Here is a 23,332-nt window from a genome sequence, read left to right on the forward strand (position 1 = left end):
TGTATAGTGAATTTGTTTGGATTGGTACCTTCAGGGTATTCAGCCTTGCCAAATCTCTGCGGAGCTGACACAGTTTATTACACATTTTCATTTATTAAGAGATTATTTGACTGCAGTTTGTTGTTTTATTGTACAGCAGGTGATAATTTTACACTAAATTAACTGTAACATCTCTGTTAGGAACAGGCCGAAGAGGCTTCTTGCTATGATGCTAAATACTAAGTAATGGCTTTTATTCATCAAGGGAGTAATTTACTCTCATGTGCAGGGCTTGAATAAGACTCTCCACCAACCTGTTATTAGCCTGTGCCTGTATGCGGTTCACGTTAGGGTTAATGGGTCTTGTGCCAATGCAGGCTGCCTCTTAGAAACAGATATCTGTGCTAGCTCGCTACTTCGAGGGTTGCGTAAAAAATGGTTCAAGGCTACCACATCTGCACTTAGGCAGATGATTGGCCACTGAGGTCTGGAGGTGGGTGATGCTCGTCGTGGCAGCCCAGGAGCCCGGCTTTTAGCATCAGAAGAGGTTACAGCTGGGCAGGCAAAAAACTGAAAGCTCCTAGCACAGTCTGACTCTTCAGTAAAATAAAAAGATGCTGTTTCTGTTCCTGGCTTAAATATTTGTTATTTCATCTGAAGAAATAATTCAACCAGAAAAATAATTTTCAAACCTTTTATAAAAACAAAGGAAAAAACGAGCAACAACAACCATCCCCCTTTTCCCACAGAAATTAATAACTATTGAAGGAAAAATATTTATTCAAAAGCCCCTTTTTCCATTTAAAATAGATTACAGATGAAAATAATTTGCTTATCCCTTAATGAAGTCCATTATACCAGACTAGTTTCATAGTCTGTCTCACACAGATACCGTCGAGTTAAGCTTTGTGTTGGGAGATGGGAATTCCACACCAAATTGAATTGGAGACTGAAGCAGGAACAATTATGGCTGCAAATTATTAAAGCTTTGCTATATTGGAAATTCACAGCATGCTTATAGTGGTAACTTACTATTAAGAAGAACCATACTACAAAGCTAAAAATAGAGGAAAAAATCAGAACCATATTGCTTTGATCACAATTCCATGTGTAAAGAAAGTAATCATTGGCAAAATAATCCCCTTCCCAACTGCGCCGTGGATTAGCTTTGGTTAATGCTAACATTTCCTTTATATGGATCACATCAAGGGAAAAATTATCAATTAAAATCTAGGGCTGAGTAAGTAATTCATAGTAAATAATTTACTCAAGGGAACCCCCTGACACACACATGCTCTTTCTCACTTATGACTTTTCTGCAAGCACACCCTGACTTTCAGCACATGATACTGGTGAGCAATAACTTACTGGGTGGTTAGCTGTGAGTTACACACATTTGTTCTGACTGGACAAGCAGATGAAGTCTTATATTTCTACCTGCTGAAGGGATGATCAGAGCTCCTAAATTAGGTGTCCCGTGTACTTTTCTTTAGGATTAGTTATTCCAAATTGTCTTCTGGGGAATATTTTCTAGCACTCCTTTTAAAATTCACTACTCAAAGATCATTCTGTGGCAAGCTTGTTAGCTGGAGCGCTTACAGAAAGCTGCTACCAAAGCAGTGCACATCCACATGCTGAGAATATGAAAAATTATTCTTAACTACTTTTTGCAGTATTCCCCAGATCTGAAAGCATTGAATGGGCTTGTCTGGTTTATTGATTTGGGGGTGTTTGTTACTGGTTTTGGATGAGGGAAAGTGAGACTATGTAAATGGCTGTTGGCTATTGCCTTTTGGGAATGACATTTGATTTCTTCCCCCCTCTCCAATTTTTTGGAGTCCCTGTTTGCTGCGAAGGAAACATACAGCCAATTTCCAGCTCATCGTTAATGTGGGTTTGTTTTTTTTTAAAACAGCAAGGGCAATACCAGCCTCTGAAACAAAACTCTCCCAGGCGCCAGGCCTGGGAATTAAGTGTTTGTGAGTGGGAGGCTCTGCCTGTGCATCCCAGCTCAGATGCAAGCATTTGGGGAAAAAACGTGCGCACTTGAGAGCGGAGGAGGTGCATGGCACCCCATGGACACCAAAGGCACACCTGCGCAGAAGGTATGCTTGAGAACGAATCCTTTGCTGGATAGCTTACAAAAGCTGCTGCTCCTAAAGCCACCAGCAAAAAAAGATGAGCAAATCTGGGAATAAACTGAGATTCAAACAAATCCTTTGTGCCCATTCAACATATCTTTTGTGCAAAGTTGAGAATTGAAATGCGTTCAATCCTTTGAAGGAAGTTACAGTCAGCGCATTTTTAGAGGGATGCGGTCTTGTGCCTGGACTGGAACCTTCAGGTCCCTTCTGCCCTTGCCTTTGTAACAGCCCAGTGATGTACATCTCTGTGGTTTTTAGCTGGCACACAACAGCATAGTGGGAGCTTGTAAAGCCCTGAGAGATCCCTAAGTGAGGGCTGTTCTACAAGGGCCCACTGAGATTACAACAGACAGGATTGCAAACAGTGAGGTGAGCTGGCATGAGTGACATGAACATCAACTAGAGCATGTCTATTTCTAACACCCAGCAAAATTATTAGAACCACTACTTTTATCATCAGCAAGGATAAAAAAAACCCTAAAAGGATAGGGCTACTATGGGACATCCTATACAAAATGATGCTTGGAGGTTGCACCACTGTGTATGCTATTAAGTTACATTTCTACCTATCTAGCATCCCTGTAGCCTGCTCGAAGAGCTGTAAGTAAAACCTGAGCAGCTGATAACCACTTCACAAATGAAAACCTTGATCTTATTTGATGGTGTAAGACTTGACTAGAAAATGGGGGGAAAAACACAGAGCAGAATAAATTTTATTAGTAGAGTAGATGTGCCAGAATAATTACAATTTCTGGGAGAGTCTTGGAAACAGCATAAGAAGGCTGGAAAAGAAATAGCAGCTTAAATTTTGATTGTCTGTTTGGGGTGATAGTAAAGTCAAGAGTGCCATTTCCAGTCTAAAATCCTTATATCCAATACTACAGAGCATTAGAGCCTAAATAAGGATTTGAATACAAATGTCTTCAACTCCGGCTCACCACAAAATTAAAGGATCTGTTCCAGGAAATACAGTATCCGCATGAAGCGACCCCCCTAGATCTATGGCTTTGAAGCTTAAGTTTTAATTTGGGATTAAGAAGAAAAAAAAAAAGTTGCACAAGGCCCTGCAGAAGTCTGACATGGTGTCCTGGAAGAGATCCTGTGCCGCTGCCGGCTCAAGCAGAGCTGGGTTGGAGGTCTCGCCACTTGCCCGCCCCGGAGAGGGAACGCTGCCTGCGGTGATGCTGCTGATGTGAGGGGGATGCTGCTGGTGCGAGAGTGATTCAGCTGCGAACAGAGAGAGAAACGCTGAATCCAGGACAGGCGGGCTGGCACACAGGCTGGCTGTGCCCCAGCGATGCTGGTTTTAAAGCCAAACACACGTGTTTTGTGTTAAGGCTGTCCTCCCTCCCTCTGTCCAAATGCGTTGCAGATTACAGATGATGTGGGCTTTGCATGGGTAATTTTTCCTTTCTCATCTTGGTATAAGGCAGCCCAGGAGACACTATCATATATGATGTGTGCATTTTTCTTGCGCTCTGTGTTTCATTTACTCAAAAGAGCTTCTTCGCAGCCCAGATACAGTAGGTGACCACTTCCATTACTCTCAGTGTTGCGCAATGTTATTATTTTGCTTGTCCTCTTTTATGTGCAGGCTTGAGTGCACTTGGAAGCACCAGGCAGCGCTCGCTCATTTAGGGACATCTGAGCTGGGGTAAAATAAGATATCCAGTAGTTCTCACCATCACGCCTTTACCTCCTAGTGTAGACAGAGCTGGCCGTAGGGTCATCTTCAATAGATGCCCATGGGTGGCCCTACCAAACAAGATGCCTCAGGGCTGGAAGTGCTGTGTCCCAGCAACGGCGATGGCAGGGTCCCGGGATGCAGGGGATGCTGTTAGCTGAGCTGCTTTGGAGCTGCGGCTGGGCCACGGCTCCAGTGCTGGGCCCGCTGGCTCCGGGGTTTGTGGCCTCTGTGGTGTTTTCCCTGGGTCAGCGTCACAGACCCGGCAGCACCGGGAGGCTCTGCCTCGGGGTGACAGCGGGGAGTCAGCGACCAGCCGCACCGACACGCTGCCAGCTGCCCAGTTGCTCTGTAAGCAATTCTGAGCTTGGGTTTTGGTTTTATTTATTTGGTTACATAAAATATTCAAATTTGAAAAAAAACCCCAAACCCCACAACACCTAAAGATATTTCCGGAGAACAGTATTTTCCGTCTGCTCCTGCTGGGCAGGGTCCCTGGCCCTTCGGCCCCTGGGGCAGCAGTTTCCATTTTGAGCTCTGATGTTCTTTGGTCAGACCTGGCTACAGGACCCTGTCCAAAATAGGGGCCTCCTAAGCCTGGTTCACGAGCCACTTGCAAGCTCCACTCCAAGGTGAGTGCGTGCAAATTCACTGGCTGTATTCCTTGTCTTTCTTGCTTGTTGTGCAACTAAAGATTGGTTTCTGAGTGATCCCACTGTGCATCCTGAGTCCTGCAGGGAGACAGGCCAGTACGAACCATGTTAGTAAAAAGAGCTAGTAAAAGGGTAGACAACTTTATTTTAGCCAGTGAGAGAATATGTGCATCGCAGCTCAGCTGTGGGCCTGGAGGGCCAGGGAACCTTTGGTGAGGGGCTGCTGCTCGGCAGACACGGGTTGTAATTTTTTCACCTGGAAGAGCTGCATCTTCCCAAGGAAGGAAGAGCCTCCGAATCCCTCCTGTGATGTCTTAAAACATTTTGAAAATTTTTCCCTTTTTCAAATAAAGAACTCATTAACTTTTCTGTTCCTCTGAGCCCCCCGTGCTTCCCATTCCCAGAGGCATAACATTGAGCCTAATCACCAACTAGAACAACTGAGGCCTTTATTTTGGTGTAAAGCTGCATGAAAAAAAGAAAGTCCCCTGTGTATACAGCTGTAACACTTGCATGATTGTAAGAAAAATGGAGGAACCCACAACTGATTTCCAAATCTGCGCCTTCCTTTTTCCTATAATGAGCATGATGCATAATTTACACAGGCAAGAAAACGTATGAAGCTGATTATTTTTTTCTTTCTGTTTGTTTTCATTCAGTTGCAGAAGGGCTGGAACTCCAGAAAGCTGAGATAAGAGCCCTACCCTTTCCTTGGTGCGGCGAGCATGATATGGAGGATGGAGAGGAACTCAAGGTACAACCGCGAGGACTTAGTTGGGTCTTTCCAGCAGCTATCAAAAAACCCCTGTCTTGTCTCTTTCCTGTTTTGAAAAGGAGGAACATGAGAGCCATGGTGTGAAATGCTTAGCGGTGTCGGGGGCAATCAATGTCTCAGTCACTGAGATACCTGCCCGCACCCAGGACTATGGCAATAAACTGCTGACTACAACCAATATTATAAAAATTCCTCCCTGGATGCCTTAGACACATCAGTGGTTTTGCATGTGTCGAAGACTCACTGGGCGATGACATATTTCCTCCTCGGGTTGACTCATGAGCTGCTCCTCCTGATTATTATGAAAGTTGGAAGCACTTTAACGTTGCCTGCTACAAGTACATTTTGTGGAAAGAGAGAAAAATCTCAATATTATTTCTGCATTCGGTGATTCGACCCTTTCACTTTTGCAGTTGGTGAGCTTTGCCACTTTGACATTTATTAAATAGCTTGTTAGTGGCAGAAGCAACGACAAAAAAATTTGTGTGTTTAATTTAAAGCAAACAATCTCCACTGTTAATCTGGCCTTCAAGGCCTGAAGTAAACAACCGCATTTCAAGGGAATGCTACTAAGGAAAGAAAAGTCTGTTGGGTGCTACTTTTTTTAAATGATGAGACAAAATGTTTAACGGTCTAAAAGCTCTAAGCCCCGAGTTGTTATGGGGAGATAACAGCTCCGTTAATTAGGTGATCAAATAATACTTTATTAGTAAATTCTTGCATCGGTCTGGCATGGCTTGTGCTTGTTTATGAGACATGTGACTCTCTTCTTTTGAGCATTTATAATATTCCAGTAGGTCATTTAATGTAATTGCCGTAATTCTCTAATCCGTATATTTTCATCAGTGTTGTGTGTTGATTGTGACCTGGTTCAGGGTATTTGTCTGTGCTGATTTTCAGCAGCTGACAGGAAAAAAATAAAAGGTCTTTTCATGATGGGCAAGTTTGCCACTGATTCAGCCCTTGTTTTCTGTCACTCACCAGGAGAGCTGAGAGTGGTAGATCCATGTACTTGAGCTCATTCCGAGTTAGCACCACGCCAGCACGTGGGCAGAGGGGAAAGCGAGAGGGAAGAGGCTGGATAAAGCCATTAGGGCAGCTGACAGGGAGACCAGGAGCCGACCCAGCTCCCCTGCCATTGACTCCTGAGCAGGGGCAGTTTATATGGGGACGGACAACACCTCCTGCTGCGGCTGCTTGCCCTGCCGCACGGACGGTGAAACCGCCTGTGAGCTGCTGATGGCCAGAGCTTACAGCCTGGTGGTTTAAGGGAAACTAAAATCACTGCTGACCCACCTTGAAACGTGGGCCGTGGGCAGAGCGCTCAGGCGTGCGGCAAGAGCCGGCGTGGGGAGCCGGAGGGACGGCGGCAGAGCTCTGCCAGCAGAAGTCACCCGGCCCTCGAGTCAGCGCCAGGACGTCTTGCAGGGACGTGGGCTGCCCAGATTGAAATCGCTGGTGGATTTAAATCAGACCTCGCATTTCGCAACGCGGTCTCTCCCTGTAGTTCCCGTATCCGTTTGTATATCATGCAGCTCCTTCGCAGCCTGCGGTACTTTTAACACATAACATACATGTTTATCTCAATGCGGGATAGACACCAATTAACACTGCTCGTTAATGAGGGCACAATCAACTCGAATAACCTTGAACCACCGAGTGCACACAGTGATGTATGAATGAGAGGTTAACTGCAGATGACAGCTCATTTCTTTTTGTTCTTCTGCCCAGAACATCCTGCCAATACACACATTATAAATAATGTGTTCTTGTGATGGTAGGGGGGGCATTTCAGAAGTGAGTGTCGCTTCTTTGTTTTAGGAGTGCTTGCACGACGTTCGGGGTTTCAGCCTTAATACCATCTATTGCCTCGGCGGCTGGCATCAGCTGTTTCCCCCCAGGATCTCCACTGCTGGTACCCTCGACCGCAGCCCCGTTCTGCTTTCTGAATTAGAAAGTCGAATGTGAAACAGATTAACTTAAAAACCTACAGAAAAGGGCAAGTGGCATTTTTGATGTGCCTGAGACGCCCGGGCCCATCTGACTCACAGTTCACAAGTTGCGGAGCGGTGTCATTCGTAATTCGTGTTAATGCTCACTTGCTCACCCACCCACAGCTGTGTTATATACTGCTTTTCCATGCAAAACGCTCAGCCAGCAATAAAGCCCAGTTACCATCATGCTATCTCCGCTCTCGCACAGATTATGCCACCTCAGTGTTCTTTCTGTGGGGAATATATTTACTTGCTGTAAGGAGCCATCTAGTGAGGGTTTACTGCACATAAAATCAAAGTAAGCGTTTCTTTACTGTTTCCAGGCAATACCGAAAGAAAAAGTGCTATTTTTTTTTCCTCCTCCCCACCTCCATGTGCTCCTGCTGCACTCGAGCCACAGCGAAAGCAAACAGCTTGCGCAGGTGAGGCTGTGTGGGACTGAATGCTTATTCCTCTGGCCACCTCTTTACAAAAGCCAGGGAGCACACATGCTCACCCTCGCTCAGCTCTGCTCTTGAGGTACCCACGCGGCGTAAGGAAGAGTCCCAAAGGACCTGCCCTCTGCGCTGGCAAGAGCGAAAGCAAAGCGAGTGGGTGGAGAATACAGGGAAGGGCCACGCTAGGCAGAAGTGAAAGGCCTGGTCCCATCTTAGCAAACGGGGAGCGGAAGAACAGAGCAAGCTGGTGAAGTGCCCCTTGTCATGCAGGCAGCGATGGCATAGCCGGGAACTTAATTCAGTTTACAGAAGAGCCTTAATCAGCAGACAGATAAAGACAGCCACGTTTGAACGGTGGGCACTTCTGTGCTAGGTTTTTTTTTTGGGGTTTTTTTTGGTTTATTTTTTTGTTTTTTTGTTGTTGTTGTTCTTTAAAGAACGATGAACTTCAGCAGATGAAAATGTGAGGGTACAGTTGAGAGTGTCGGTGCACTACCGAAATTTGAAGTTACTGCTCCTGGAGCATCAAAAGTACAGCTACATTGCAAATCTATATTGTTATGAATTTTACAGTTTGCAGAAGGTACTGAACACACCAAGTTAAATATTAAGCACTCACTCAGTGAAATGACAAGCAGCTTTTCTACAGGGTAGAAGTAAGATTTCGCGTTGTGCTCTGAAACTATACCCAGTGAGCGTGGCTGGGTGGAGGGAGGGGGTGCAGGAGCAGCATCATTCGTTTTGGTTGTACTGAAGCAGCCTCCAGGCTAAATCCGAGCGGCCCCAGGCAGCGGGGTCTCCGTCGGGCTGTGCCTGGGATGCTCCACAGCAGGTGATGTGCTGGAGTCTCCATCGTGACATTCACTGTGGAGCCTCCTCCGGTCCCTGCGAGCCTCTTGGGGTGGGAGTTTGCAAGCAAACGAGCAGATGCGCATCACTTTGAGCAGCCTTATGCTGTGCTGGCACTGGAGTAATCCTCCCCATCTCCTGCCTGCGTATTTCCAGCGCTGGTTCTCAGCTTTTCCATCCCTCGATAGCTCAGCTTTGTGCTCTCCCATGTTGTCCTCAGCTCAGTTGCCTTAGGGACAACTGGCCAGCCCTGGATGGGAGAGTGCCGAGCATCAGCTCCTCCGTAGGGCTGAAAAAAATGGCAGGCACACTGGAGGAAAGAGATGCTGAGACGTCTGACACTGTAGTACACAATAAACAGGACAGTAATTTTTCATAGCTACACTGCGTATCAGGATAGGGAAAGTAATCCAACTTTTATAAACGAGCCTTTATTCTACAAAACCCAGACACGCTCTCATGCACAAGAAAATGCACTGAATTATGAATGCCTGTCATTTTACAATAACCTTTTTTTTTTTTTTTGGGGAAAATACAAACAATGAATTTTTTTTTTTTTTTTACAGGGAGAAAATCCCCATTTTTAGTCTGTGGAAAGTATTTGACTACATCAATGATTAATAGGTTTAATGTAATAGCTGCAACTGAAATTTTAAAAGCAAACAAGCCAAACAGAGACGAATGGATTTGTTATAATGATTTCATTAGGGATTTTTAAAAGTTTGCTTTATACTTGCAGTTTGTTGTCAGAAAGAATTGGCTGAATTCAGTCAAAATGGTTTGTTCTTTGTCTGTCCGTGGTCACCATAGCTACCATTTCAATCTGTTAACATATGTGGTATTATTTTGTTCCTTTCTCTTAAACTCTGTTCACAGATGCTGTCAAGATTTTCCTTTGTACATATCTGATCGGTTCGTGCCAGGTCTGGCTCCACGCCTTTTCAGACGAGAGCCTCTGTGATGAGGACAAGGTGGTTAGGCACTCGGTGCAGCACTGGAGACAGAAGGAGAAGCTGGGGTGGGGATGGCTTCTACTCCACTATGGCATGGGATCTGTGAGAAAAATCTTGGGAAGATGTTCTCAGAAGTGTATCTTTTCTCTGGAGGGGTAGGTATTCCCTGGATGTGCTGTGTGCTGTGGCAGATCTTCAGCTGCCGTAAATCAGTATAAATGCATTCATTTTAGTGGTGCTGTCGTGCCTGCTGATGGTCAGGTCCTGTGATGTTGCTCATTACACAGGTTTTGGGTAAGGAGCCAAGAGATGAAGGGAGGCACAGCTACATAATTTTAAATAAATAAGTAATAAGATTGCATAGCCTCTATGCTCTTGCTCTTTCCAGTCTTAGAAAAGGTTCAGGTTGCCACTGAGTAAGGAGGTGAATCCACTCTGTACAGTGGAGGTGACTGGAATATCTAGTGGAGATCAGATTATCCACACTTCACATTTTAATTGGCATTGAGTGCGGAAAAGAGTCAGTTTTCTCTATTGCTGAATGTGAAGATGATTGAGATGGCTTCATTTTCTTTCCAGCTGTGAAGCAGGCAGGTAAATGTATTGATGTGAGTATGTATGCAGTACAGTTTATAGTGGGGAAGCCATAAGAGAAATCAGATAGTCTGGAAAATATACAATTTTCTTTCACAACAAAGGCTCACAGTAAAGAGTAAAGTTAAGGTGAGTCTGTCTCTTTTTTTTGTTTTTTTCTTTTTTTTTTTTTTTTAATTCATCATAGTATAAAAGCCTTTGTTTAAAGCTCTCTGGGTCTGATTTTTGGAGCTGCTGAGCACCCTGCTCTCTGATTTCTTTTAACTGGAGATGTCGGTGTTCAGCATTTCTGGCAGCCGGGGCCCCTCTACTAATGCCTGCAGAGAGTAGCTGGAGAAAGTGTGAGAAACATTATTGTAATGAGGGGCTAATTCTGCCTCTTCTTCCTGCCTCTCAGTGCAGATGAAAGAGTGCCTGCGAGTCATGTTATGTGCATGGAGAAAGGGAATTCTGATTTACTGGCTCTGGCTCCCCAGGGGCAGGGATGCTCTCCTAGCACAACTCACAGTAAGTCACATCTGTATTTCCAGTATAAGGCCCATTTTTAAGGACTCCTAGTTTGGCTATAAAAATTCACTTAGCGTGCATGAATAGAAACCAAATTGACAAGATAGACCATAACTGCTCTGAAAGGGCCATTAGTTCCTGTCGTATGAAAAATCCACATTTAAAAAAGCGAGTATTGTTCACATTTGCACAACAGGCTGTAACTGTTCCTTCTAAGTCATTATAGCCTGTACGGAAATAATCATTTTCAAAATCACTATTGATACCACAGGCACAGAAACAGCAGGAAGCAGATGCCTGTGCTTGATATTAATCCAGAGCCTTCCAGTGCCTCTGAGCAGGTTCGGATCAGTCTAAACTCTACATTTACACTGATGTAACTGAGAAGAGGAAGACCACAGTACAAAGAATTGATATGATGACTGGGAGTTTGGTGCAGGGTTTCTGGTGTCCTCAGATGAATGCCAGCAGTGCAGTGGCTGTGAGAGTGTACCAACAAGTTGCCCACTGAGGAACACCATCCATCCCCTGTGCTCAGTGCTGGTGGGGAGGGTAGGGGAAATGCATCTGTATTTGGTCCTTTTGGTGTTTAATAAGGGAAAAGCCCAGGGTGGATAGGAATCTCGCTCTTTTTTTAATTGTGATTTTAAGAGGTACTAGGTTATGGCATTTTCTAAAATTGTTTCTTTAAGCCGGTGATTAATCCTTCACTTGATGTCAAATTGAAGTTTCTTTGATTTTTTTTTTCTTTTCTTTTGCAGGTTTTCACGTCTTGCAGGTTTTGCTTAGACATATAGTAGTGAGGAACTCACTTTGATTTCTCTCTCCTCCCCCTGAGATTGCTAGCATTTGAGATTTCCAGATTATATTTGTAATGAACGGAAGAGAGAGTGTAAAATCAAAGGTTGGCACTAGAGTCCTGATGAGTTGTGCTATGCCTTAGGGGTGTGTTCATGGAAACACTGGGCCTGAGCCTTCTTGTACTGGTTTTACAACAAAGGGGATTTCCAGTGATTTCAGCAGAGTGATCCCCATGTTCGTCAGAAGGATGGGAATAAGACGACTTTCTCTACTTCCACGTGTGCATATGGACATACCAACCTATACATTTTTACTCTCTTACAAGTTTTCTTGGACCTATGACTATGCGTTTTGAGGGCAATTTCAGATGAATTTCTAACAGTTCCCTTTCCCATGGGAATGCCAGTGGTCAGAGGCCCTGTAGGATACCCCTGGCTGAATTTCCCTAAGATCACGCTATGTCATGGGAAGAGATTGGGCTGAATGGTGGAGTAAAGGGGGCTGTGTTGGCAGAAGGTCAAACTGGGGATTTTTTGGTAGGATTTCAGGACCAAGCAGCTGCCTCTCAACTGGACCTCTCCTCCCCATTGCTGGGATTGCAATAGCAGCAAGGCAAGTGAAGAGGACCTTCAGGGAGGCAGGAGACTGCCTGGCTGAGGGACGTCGCTGCAGGGTTTCTGCTGGAGCCCCGGACACCAGAGTGCCTCCGTGGGAGCGTGCAGGCAGGGGGCTTGCCTGCCAGGTTGCAAAGGTGGGACCCCTCTCTCTGGGCTGCCTTTTCTGCTCCCACCAGTGGACTGCAATGACATGGGCCGCTGGAAAGCTGCCGCCGTGGAGGGTCTCGCATAGAGGAGTTGTCCTGCTGGATCCGGCTGATGCTTCTTGTAGCCCATTAGCCTTGCCACCAGCAGCATCCTTCAAAGGTAACACCACAGCACTGCGCAAGTAGCTGCTCCTGGGGAAAGCTTCCTCCCTCACTCAAGGAAAAAAGGAGATTGATTTAAATGCTGAAATGCAAGGGATTGTATTCCTTGCAAAGCTCTTAAAATTAATATCTGCTGTTAAAGCCCTGGATCTCTTAATGTACAGCATCCAATCTTTGTCCCATTAGGTCTTGTGACCAAGAGCTCACTGAAGGGATTGTGTGCATTTCTTGTTTGAAATCTCCTGTGAGAAAAATTAAGTTATTGGCCTCCTGGCCACCCTGAAAACGATGGCAGCTGTCCCCTGCATCTCTGTCTCCCCTCACAGACTTTAGCATTATGTGCTGGCTGCCCCGCTGCCGAGATGGTGATGATGGAGAGGAGTGAAATGAAAGAAGTTTATAAAAAGAGAGTGTTATCTTCCCCGGTAAGTGCAGCGCTAGCTGTAATTGTCCCTACGATGAAGTGGCTCCTGAAAAGGAAATCTTTTTTCCCTGTTTGTTTTTTTTTTTTTTTAAGGAGTGATGAATCTCTTCACACCTTGTGTTTCTCTTCCGATACAGCGATTTTTTACTTAAACACAGAACTGAGTGGAGCAAACTCACCAGCTATCTGAGGCTTTCTACTCTGATTTTGCTACGTGCCCCTTCCTCATCCGCAGGAAGGGAATGGTGTCTGTCCCACCTCATACAAGGCTTGGTTTCTGTGAGAAGGCACCAGCTATGGAGGGGTTAATGGCACCAGAGCCTAGCTCCTGTCTCCCCCCCTCTCCCTGCTGTCCCTTCCCACTTTCCTCTCCTGAGCCCTCCTTTAGGGCTGCTCAGGGGTGCAGGGTGGGGGGCAGAGAGGGGCTGCCTGCTCTGGGTGCTGTCTGCCGGGGGGTGCCCCTGTTCCAGAGCCCCCCCCTGGCTGGGGAGGTGGGGGAGCTAAGAGGGATCAGGGCTCCTCAACAGCCTGGAATTTAATTAGCTGAGAGAAGGTCCCGGGAGGAAGAGGAGAGAGAGGAGTCCAGTGGGAGCAACACAGGGTGGCGGGGAAGGCCATACGTCCCAGGAGCCAAATCCCTGCTGAGGGGATGCTCATAGCAGCATGTACAGATGGGTGACTCCTGTTCCCCTCAGCTTCACAAGCTGTGAAATAGCTCCTAGCACAGAGGTTGAAACAAACCCACTGGGGTCTGCGTTCACACTTCGCTGGGATAGCTGGGGTGTTCTCCGCAACTCTGCCCACACCAAGGCATCGTGTTTGTCCCGCTGCTCTGCCTGGCATCGCCAGCCTGTGCCTGCGCAGGATTTCAGTCCCATCCTCTCCTTCCTCGCGGGGCCAGCTCTTAGTGCCTGCCCTGTGGGCCAGCCAGGAGCCCCGCTCCAGGCCAAGACGGGTTCTCCTGCCACTGCGGCTCCCCTGGTCCCACCACGCTCACCCGCAGCTGCCAGCAGCCCTTCTCCTGCCTGCCCCCGCTGATCCAACCCCAGCTGCCTCTCTGCACCCTCGCACTCCCACCACGGTCCTCCCCGTATTTTTTCCGCCGGCCTCCCACTCACTACAGGATATGAGCCGTTTTCTCCAGTGGGAAATGAAAGTTTGGATTAAAATTTGCAGTATTATTCCTTCTCTAAAAGCAGCTTTCAGGCTGAAAGGCTCCAAGGACAAATTTCCAAAGGAGCGCAGGAGCTTTAGGGACAGATTTTTAAGGTCTTTTAGCTACATTAAAATGAAATTAGATGCCCCCTTGGGATTTTTTCAGCAGAAGGAGGTGTTTTTGAAATTTGCATGCAATGTCTGTTTATGTCTTTTAGGCATCTAAATGCTTCCAGAGATTTGGGTTTTGAACACCTAAGTCCCCTTGAAACCAAAGCAAGCCAGGCATCAACTCCCCTACATTCCTTCCAAATTCCAGCCAAAATTGTTGTCAAACTTGGAGCACGAAGTTCTAATGTAAGAGATTATAAACCCGATTTCCGCTCTGCTTTAGCAGGCAGCTTAGCACCAGGGAAAAAAAAACAACCCATAGTGTTGACTGTATAAACATCTTGTTCAAAGGGTAGCACTTTCCTGATTAATAGCCTTTCAGTATTAAAAACAATCAGTCTAGATTGTGATTAATTGTCCCTTCTACTACTAGTAACCAAATATATGTATGTGTATATACATACATACATACATATATATATACACACTTGTGTAAACACACAGGGACATTCTCACTGGGGTAAGCATTTTTAGTGTGTCTGTTTAAAAGGAAAATAAAATATGCAGGAGGTGAGAGCTGTTTTTTACAACTCGGGCAAACGGGAAGGGTTTTAGCTCTTGTAACCCTTTGTTGCAAGAACCAGCAGCCCCAGGGGTGCGCGGTGAGCATTGCTGGCCTGGGGAAAGGCACGGAACGCTCACCTGGGCAGGGAGGAGACCAAGAAAGAGGCAGAAGATGCTTTGCTTTTCGTCTGGGGAATGAAGGCTGCTTAGTTGTTGGGCATCCTGGCTGCATTTCTGTTTCATCTGTATTTTACTTGTGGGACTGACAGGGTTAATGACAATAAAAAGTTTTCATTTAAAAGTTGGCTTTTAGGAGGTGCTTTTCCCTTGACAAAGATAACCAAATTTCAAGAAATTATTTAAAAAGACAGTGCTGCCTGGTGCAGCCTGTTAGGCTACAGCAAACACACAACAGTGACACCATCTTTATAAGAAAAAGACTTTTTTCCCCCTTTTGCTCTGATATCTAAACAGCTGAACAGGTTAACCATTACGTTGCAGTAATGTCCAGAAGTTGCAGTCAAGCTCAGGAGCTAGGAAAAATGCTATCCTTGATTTATGTGACCCAGTCTGCCACAGATTGTACACGAAAACTCCTCCTGATCCTTCACATGGCTTGATGAGCCTCAGCAGGGTGTGCGCAGTCACATGTAGAATCATGGCCTAACGTGTCTAAATGAAGTATTGATCCACGTAAACAAGACTCTGTGCCCACCAGAGTCTCTCTTAGTTCTCTGGGGGTCTCCTCCTCATCTGTCCCACCTTGTGGAACTTAAAAATAACAAAGTTTTAACATCGGCATCTTCAGAGCAAGCGGCGTGAGCCACAGTACAATTTGTTGCTCTCTTGGCATTTGCAGTAGTCAGAGGCTGCAAAAAGTGCATTCACTGTTGCTGCTGAAAAAGAAAATACAATTCTGTATTTTGTGTACAGTCTCTGTGTACACACTCGCCTACACCCTACAAAGAGTTTTCTTTATGGCCAGAAAAGAATTTTTCAAAGTTTCCTTCAAGAACACCACCAAAATCTGTAGCGCTGTGTTGGGACACTCAAAACTTCAGGCTTTTAGCCTGAGCAGAAAGAAACCCAACGCCACTGTTAAGGAAACAAACACACGGAGAAAAATTTCTCAATGGCTAGAAACAAAAAGCTCCATCGGCACCAGAGACGTTATGTTCAGGGCTCATGGATTTCTGCAGGAAGGTTTGGAAAAGCAGCCCTGACGGGGTTGAAGAGGGTGTTGTTGGCGCGGGCCAACAGCTGTGACAGGTGCCAGCTGGCTGTGACGGCCACAGCCCCGAGACCTCCTGCTCTGGGACAGACACACGCGCGCCCCTCGGCACCCAAGGGAGGAGGAAGGCACCCGTCCGCTCCTGGCCGTCTCCTCATCTTCTGCTGGCGATAAGGAGCGGCCCGGTGAGCGGGCGGGAATGGCAGAACTTGCCCCACCGTCCCAGGAGATGGCTTCGGCACGGTGGCATCCTTCACGGCGCCGCCGAGCAGAGCTGGGGCCGCAGGGGACGTGGGGCTCCTCCAGCCCGCTCCGACGGGACGGGACGGGACGGGACGGGACGGTGGTGCTCAACCCCGCTCCCAGGAGGGGCAGGGCAGGGGCCACAGCTTCAGGAAAGGCAAACAGTTGTGAAGTGCCAGCGGTAAATGTCATTTTGACAGTTTAAAAGAGTGAAATTGTGTTATAAATATTTTAGGTGATTGACTTAAATTTTAATCCCAGGGCCTAAGTGGGTAACTGCTATGAAGAGAGGCGGAAGGAGGGAGAGGAAGTGAAGGAAGACCAAAATTAGGCCCCAATTTGCAAAGCCATACACACGTGTCTCCGTGTAGGCTCATCTGCGGTCTCAGGCTCAAGTTCAAGTTGAATACTCAGGTGTGCTTCAGACTAATTCTTGGGCAAGATTTTTTTTTTTTTTTCCCCGGGCTTGGACCTACAAAGCAGATGGAAAAACCTTTTCAATTTCACTCGAGCTTATTTTTTAATGAAAAATCGGGTGTTCCCTTCCTGCCCTCGCATTTCTGGAGTAGAAATCCTGGAGCCTGGAGAAGGGTAATGAACACTCTGCCATGTTTGCATTCCTGTCTATCATGAAAATGTATTCTGCGCTAAAGAACTAATACACTTTGCACTGGGAAGTATTTGTGGCTGTCAGTGCTGGGGTTTAAGAGCATCACTAACTATTCCCAATTTAGAACTGATATTTTTAAAGAGTGTGGAATCAAGAGTCACTGTCATAAAATTTAGTTTTGTGAGCTAGACAAAGTTATTTTTATGCAGTGTAAATAAACTTATTTTTTGTGCTGCAAATAAGTAACTGTGGTGAATAAATATTCACAGGTACATGCATGCGTAGATGAAGGAAACTGGTTATGCATCTGTCAGTATATACACACAACACACATACTGAGTATAGAGGGGAAAGTAAATATTGTAAAGAGGTCAGTACGCTGAAAGTACCTACCATGCATTTAAAAAAGGTAATTTCTTTCCCTAATTTTAATGGAGCGAATAGCGCATGAAAATCAAGGACCCCTTCCAAACTACCACCCAGAAGCAAAATAATTTTGATCATCTTAAGCACAATACAGAAAAGGAGTGGTAAGCCCAGTACTAGAGACCGTAGCTCTCCCTCAGCAGCTCTTTCCCCCTCCCCCTGTGCAAATTCTCTTGGATTAAAATGGCAGAGGGAGGAGGGGAGTGGCTGGGGACAGTTTTTCTGATATGAGATAACCGCTGCTAGTCAAATCGCACTTTTAATTGCACGGGCCAATAAAAAGAAAACTTGCTACAGAAGTTGATTTGAATGAAAATGGAAGACACACCCCACAAGCTGCTTTCCATGATTATGTATTGTTTCCCCTCACCCTGCCGTACAGTTCAAGTCGCGAATAAAAACGAGCAGTTTGCGTACTTTTGTTGCCCGTTTTCGCCAGGACGGGTCTGGAGCTGCCGCCCACGTCCGTCCGTCCGTCCCCCCGCAATTCCTCCCCTGCAGCGCACAGGGCTCTGCCGGCCGGCAGCCTCGTGCCACGAGGAAAGGAAAAGTGGTCTCACTTCCCCTTTTGTTTCCTTCCCTCGCCCCTCGCCCAGGCTCCCTCCCGGTTTTTGGGAGCGCTGCCGTTGGAGGCGGACGGCGGGGCAGTACCCACGCTCCCGCCTTAGACTCCGGGAAGGCACAAACGCGTGGGACGATGCCCCGAAAGCCCGATCTGAGGACGGCAGCCATGCGGGGAGGAGGGCTCCCGGGCCGGGCCGGGCCTCCGCAGGCTGAAGGGGCTCCACCGCGGCCCGAGTTTTCCCCCCCCCCCCACCCCCGGCCACGACGCCGAGGCCGCTCGGGGAGAGCCACGCGCCTCGCCGGCAAGGCGCGAGCTGGGGGAATTTGGGCCGTGGGGTCCGTGGGTCACGCTGGGCCCCAAGAGAGGATCTGGACTCGGCAGGAGAGCCCCTCCAGGGGAAGGGGGGTGTGGGGGGGAAGGCTCAGGAGTTACTTGCGAGGACCGCCGGGCGACCACCGCTGCAGCCCGGGGCAAAGGGCTTCAGCGGCTCCTCCCGAACGCGAGACGCCCCGGCGGGCAGCTCTGCCTCCGGGGGGGGGTGGGGGGGGGGGAAGCCGGCAGCACCCCGCTGACGGGGCCCGATCCTGCTCGGGGCTGGGCTGCGGCCCCGTCCGTGCGGTGCCTGCTGCGCCCATCCCCTCAGGGCTCCGCTCCCAGGAATCGGGAACTCCCCCCCCCCCGCCCCCGACGCTGTCCCGCACCCTCAGCGCCGCTCCCAGCTTCCCCCGCCCACACCTCAGGGCACCCCCGGGCGCTGGGCTCCCCCAGCCCCTCGGAGGACTCTCTTCTTCTTCGCTCGCCCCTCCCCCTCCACCTCCGCGGACCAGCAGCCCCCGCCGGCGGGGGCCGTCCCGACTGGGTCTCCCGCAGAACCCCGGCGCCAACCGTCCCCCCTCCCCGGGCAACGGGGGCTTTGTATGGAATCCCATTCAAACCACGCCATAACCTTCCGCCGCGGGGGGGGGCGGGCGGGGGGGGGGGGAGAGAGAGGGAAAGTAGTCCCTAGCTACAGTCGTCCGGGGGACTGAGTCCACAGCGTGAGCGGCGAACCCCGCCGCAGACCCCTCCGCCGGCCGGGCCGGGCCGGGCCGGGCCGGGGAGCGCCGCTCCGCTCCGCTCCGGCGGGGGCGTGCGAACCCGCCTCTCCCCGGCTCCGCTCCGGCGCAGCCCTCGGAGGAGAGGTATCGCTGGGCGGAGAGATCGCGGAGCCCTCACACGTACGGCCCGGCGATACGCCTCCACCTAACCCAGCAAACGGAAGCGCCGGGCCGCCACGATGGACGGGAAGCGCCGTCCAATGGGCAGGCGGGTTAGCCTCCCAAAATGTAGGTTTAGCCAATGGAAAGGAGCAGGAGCGGGGAGAGGCGGGGTCGGTCGCAGGCAGCAGCGCAGGTTGAACGGAGTCCCAGCGCAGGGCTGGGATGAGCCTCAAAGTTCGGGGCGATCGTGGTGGGGGATGTAGCAGCGCCGCCGCTGCCGCCGCGCACCGGCCCGGCCCGCCCCAGCTCCCGCCTCCCCCGGCCCCCCCCCGCAGTTTTTAAACTCTGATTCCCCCCCCCTCCCCTTCTTCTCCACTCCCCCCTCCCCCCCCTTCCCCCCCTTTCCTCCCCTAAATGCCAGCCATGATCGAAAAGGGCCCGGAGGTCTCGGGGAAACGGCGGGGCAGGAACCACAACGCCGCCGGCGCGAATAATAACAACAACGGCGGCAGCAAAAGTTTATCCGCCGCCCCCAACGGCAACAGCAGCGGCAACTCCTGGGAGGAGGGTAGCTCGGGGTCCTCCAGCGATGAGGAGCACGGTGAGAAGCGGGGGGGCGGCGGTGTGTGGTGACTGGAGGGGGGGGGGGGGGTGTCAGGGGCCGGGCGGGCCCACGCGGGTAACGCTTCTCCCTCTGCCTCCCTCAGCTGGCGGCGGTATGAGGGTCGGGCCGCAGTACCAGGCGGTGGTCCCTGATTTCGACCCCGGTAAGTCTTTATTATTTTTTAGGGGGGGGGGGGGGGGGGGGGAACTACCTCCCTCCCACCCCCCATCCGTTGCTTTGGACCCTCGATGAGCGGAGCCCGGGGGGGTACTCCCTCATGGGGGGGGGGGGGTGGGGGTGATGTGTTCAAAAATAATCCCCCCTAATTCCAGTCCCAAACACCCAGAGCAGGAGCAAGGACCCCCCCTTCCCACCCCCCACCCCCCCCCGTTTGATAAAAGAAGTCTCGATGCTTTCCAGAGGGCGCTTTGCAGGCAGGGAGGAACAGGGAAGCTGGCAGGGCTAGAGGAGGCAGGAGATGGCAGTTGGGTGGTTTTTTTTTTTTTTTTCTTTCTTTCTTTCTTTCTTTTTTTTTTTTAATCCCCTCCTGGACGCATGTGTCTGTGGGCTCGGTGGTAGGGATGGAACTAAAAGACATCAAGTTGTAAATATAATTTTTTTGAGGGTATTTAGAAGCGACTTGGGTCTGTATTTTAATTTTCTCTCTTCCTAAGAAGCTGCTCGCCTCCCCCCCTCCAAAAAAAAAAATGTTTCACATTCCAGCTATTCTGCTGCGGTTCTTTGTAAGCTAATTTAAAGTGGCATGGAAGCAAATTTTGAGCAAACAAAGGAATTGGGGCTGTGCTGAAAGGCAGGTGCTGGAAGCACGTTAGTACTGATGTATCTCTGTGTATAGAAAGACAGGCTGTTGACCTCCTTAGTTTGAAATCTAAGCAATTTTTTTTTTTTGGTATTGTTCCTTTGTAACTGGAGGCTGAAGCTAGCGAAAACCCCTCCTCCTGTCTGGAGATACTAGGGTTTGGAGTTGTCCCTTTGCCCAGCCCAAACTTAATTGAATCCTCCGCACCTCTTGCCTTAAAACAAAAAGAATGGTGTGGAAAGCCACCGTGTCTCCTTATCAAATAATCTTGAGAGTTACTATTGTGTGGATTCAGGAAAAAGATTTCTCATGGATCATCCTCAGCCTGTGCACTAATGTGTTGGATACCTTTTTTATTATTAAATATATATGTTTGTTCTTAACTGTTAAGGTCTCGGCGTGGGGGAAGGGAGGGCAAAGAGGATTTTTTTCTTGAGTTCAATATTACTTGTCTTTATTTACAGAATCATTTTTTTGCTACTCCTTCCCCCCTTCATTTTCTTGACAAAATAAGATACAAGGTCTTGGCACATGGGAGCTCCATTTCTTGGTTGACCAGGAGGAGGAAGGGGTGGGGGGTGGGAGGGGGGAGGAGGAGAAAAAGGTGGGGGGAGAAGGGGGGGAGCTGTTAGTTAGGCAGCAGTTGACACTGTTTTTCAATCTGTAGGTCAAACACAACATTTCTGTAACACACAACGTGCATCACGCTGGCTGTTAGCCAGGTATCACAACAATACTTGGGCTTTTCGGTCACCCCTGTGAATTACACTCTTTTGTGCAATTCATTTCTCTAATATAATAGATGGAGGGGAAAAAAATACTATGTGCCCCTTCCTCACTATTATGTGCTTAGTTATACATTGTTCTGGTTTTAACTTATAGATGTACAGTGACCTATACAAAGGTTATTGCTTTCTGTGCTGTGTGGAGTGGAAGGGAGGGGGAAGTATGTGATGTGGAGAAACAAATTTTTTTCTGAGTAATATATACACTAACACAGCATCAGCAGGCGCTCTTTTTGAGTACACAGTATGATATAGCAAGCTCTTAGTAGATTCACCTGAAGCAAATGATCAGTCTTCTGATGACCTGAATGGGCATTGGATCTTCCTTTACTGGTCTTTCTATTTTTTCTTTTCTTTTTTTTTTTTTTTTCCTAAAAGGATACTTCTTAGCTAAGTTTGAGATGAACTTTTGTCTGCTTGTCTATTGAAGAGTTGGTTTCCTGGCCTGTGGAATTACCCAGGAATAATTTTGCAATGCAACATTGTTCCCTGAATTTTGTGATCCCTTCTTGGTCCTAAAGGCTAAATAGCCACATTGTGTTTATTTGTTATGCCTCTTTTGTTTCCCTGTTTAAGAACGAAAACTGTAAATAAGCCTAACACAGTGCACTACGACCTTTTGACTGAAACTGTTAAATTGTCCTGTTTCACTGGTAATTTCAAAGTTAAATCAATGGCATAGTGTTATCAGAATGCACAGATGCTGTGTCTGTTTCTCACTAGAAATTTTAGGGACTGGTTGACCGAAGGATCCTAAGGCTTGAAGGTTGTTTGGTGTTGAGTTGCACTGGCTTTCACCTTCAGATTAGCTGGCTGGTAAAATGCAGAGGGCTTGTGCTGCTCTAGCTGTGTCTGAGGGGAAAATGGCACAGATGAGGCCTTGTGTGTGTGGTGTGGGTTTTTTTTCTGTTGTTGGTTTTTTTTTGTTTTTTTTTGTTTGTTTGTTTGTTTTTTTTTTTTTGTTTTTTGTTTTTTTTTTAACCTGATGTTTAATTGTACCTTGGGTTTGGCTGAGGTATATCTGTAACTGCTGATTCTTACATCAGCATTCTTATGTGGGTGTTCCTCTGTCCCCATGCATAGGGGCAGAAAAAGTGTTTAATTTTGTTTCATGTCTCAGCCTTATGCAAGCTGTAGCAAAGAGCAATAAAATCAGGAAAGCTTTTCTGAAATTTTTTTTCTGTGAGACTATGGGAGAAAAGAGAGGTAGAGCAAGGCAGTGGTGGAATGTTGGTCTGGATTTCGTGAATCAAATAGCCAGAGAAGAGCACAAATAGTACCGTATGGTATGGCCTGAAAGTGAAGAGAGTGTCTCCTCAATGATTGCCTAGGTTTAGGGAGGGAAGGGACCTCAGCACCTTTCAGGTAGCATGGAGGAGGATAGAGAGTGCTTGTCTCCCTTCTTTGAGCAGAGTACGAGGAAAGTGGTTAAGGGTTGTGCTTCTCTGTTCTTGCTTCATCCTTAGAACCAGAAAATAACAAGTTCTCACTCTGGATTAAAATATCTTGGTGCAAGTTTTTAATACTCCTTGTGGCTAAAACTTGCTGTGGCAGTGGCCAAGGAAGGGCCTGATGCAATTCTTTGACTGTAAAAATCCTCTGTAGGAGGTGGTCCTTACTCGCAGCTCCTTTAGTAAATCTCTTTACAGTGGCAAGGCCTATTCCATGTGCTGGCAGAGCCTATAGGTTCTTTGCCAAAGTTGATGTTGCTATCTTTCTTTTCTTTCTTACCTGTCCCAATCTCCCCTTACTTTGAGAAAGTAAGCTCTCACTGTGTTGATCCCACTTCTTGTATTGTCTCAAAACCTTACACCTCTATTATTATTGGTATAGTACTTACACCTCTATTATTATTATTTGTGTAATAAGAATAATTGTACAGTAAAGGCAAGGCTTTTGCAGAGGTAACATGTTTATTGAACAAGCTGATTCAACGAGGGAGAAGAACAGGCAAAACTTTTTGGGCTGAAAATCACATGCCAGAGCTCACTAGAATCAGTAAAACTTGCAGTTCAGCTGTGTTTCACTGTTTGGTCTTGATTTCACAGATGTGATGTGAAAAATTGCTATTGTCTGTCCTATTTCTTCTCTTACTAGAGCTCAGAGCCAGCTGAAAATTCTGTGCGTTAAACGAAGGCTGGTATCGGTAGGTCAGCATTTCTTGCGAGTTCTCAGCCTGAGATGTTGAAGGTTTTGAAGAGGGAAAACTATTATGGTTCTTTTAATCCGTACAAATGAAACCCACATGTCCTGTTAATGGAAAAATTCAGTGGAAGGAAACATTGCCTATCCTAAAGCTA

The 23,332-nt window shown here is 47.7% G+C and overlaps 1 protein-coding gene and 1 long non-coding RNA gene across 5 annotated transcripts in view; both read left to right on the forward strand.

Annotated features, from left to right (window-relative positions):
* LOC126050502 (uncharacterized) overlaps positions 1-9,744 on the forward strand; it is a 33,852-nt gene extending 24,108 nt beyond the window's left edge. The window contains exons 2-3 of the long non-coding RNA XR_007509568.1: positions 5,120-5,214; positions 9,392-9,744. This is a non-coding gene — a long non-coding RNA (uncharacterized LOC126050502). The remainder of the gene's footprint in view (positions 1-5,119; positions 5,215-9,391) is intronic.
* Positions 9,745-19,031: 9,287 nt separating this feature from the next.
* RCOR1 (REST corepressor 1) overlaps positions 19,032-23,332 on the forward strand; it is an 89,237-nt gene continuing 84,936 nt past the window's right edge. For 2 of the 4 annotated variants that reach the window (XR_007509581.1, XM_049828528.1), the window contains exons 1-2: positions 19,033-19,424; positions 19,531-19,590. Coding sequence is in view for 3 of the 4 variants with exons in the window: in XM_049828528.1 (XP_049684485.1) it covers positions 19,238-19,424; positions 19,531-19,590 (247 nt within the window). In the remaining variant the exon portion in view is untranslated. Of the gene's footprint in view, positions 19,425-19,530; positions 19,591-23,332 lie in introns of all 4 variants that reach the window. The other 2 variants (XM_049828529.1, XM_049828530.1) reach the window with 2 other exon arrangements.

The sequence above is a fragment of the Accipiter gentilis genome, chromosome 25, assembly GCF_929443795.1.
Source record: "Accipiter gentilis chromosome 25, bAccGen1.1, whole genome shotgun sequence".
Classification (NCBI taxonomy): Eukaryota; Metazoa; Chordata; class Aves; order Accipitriformes; family Accipitridae; genus Astur; species Astur gentilis.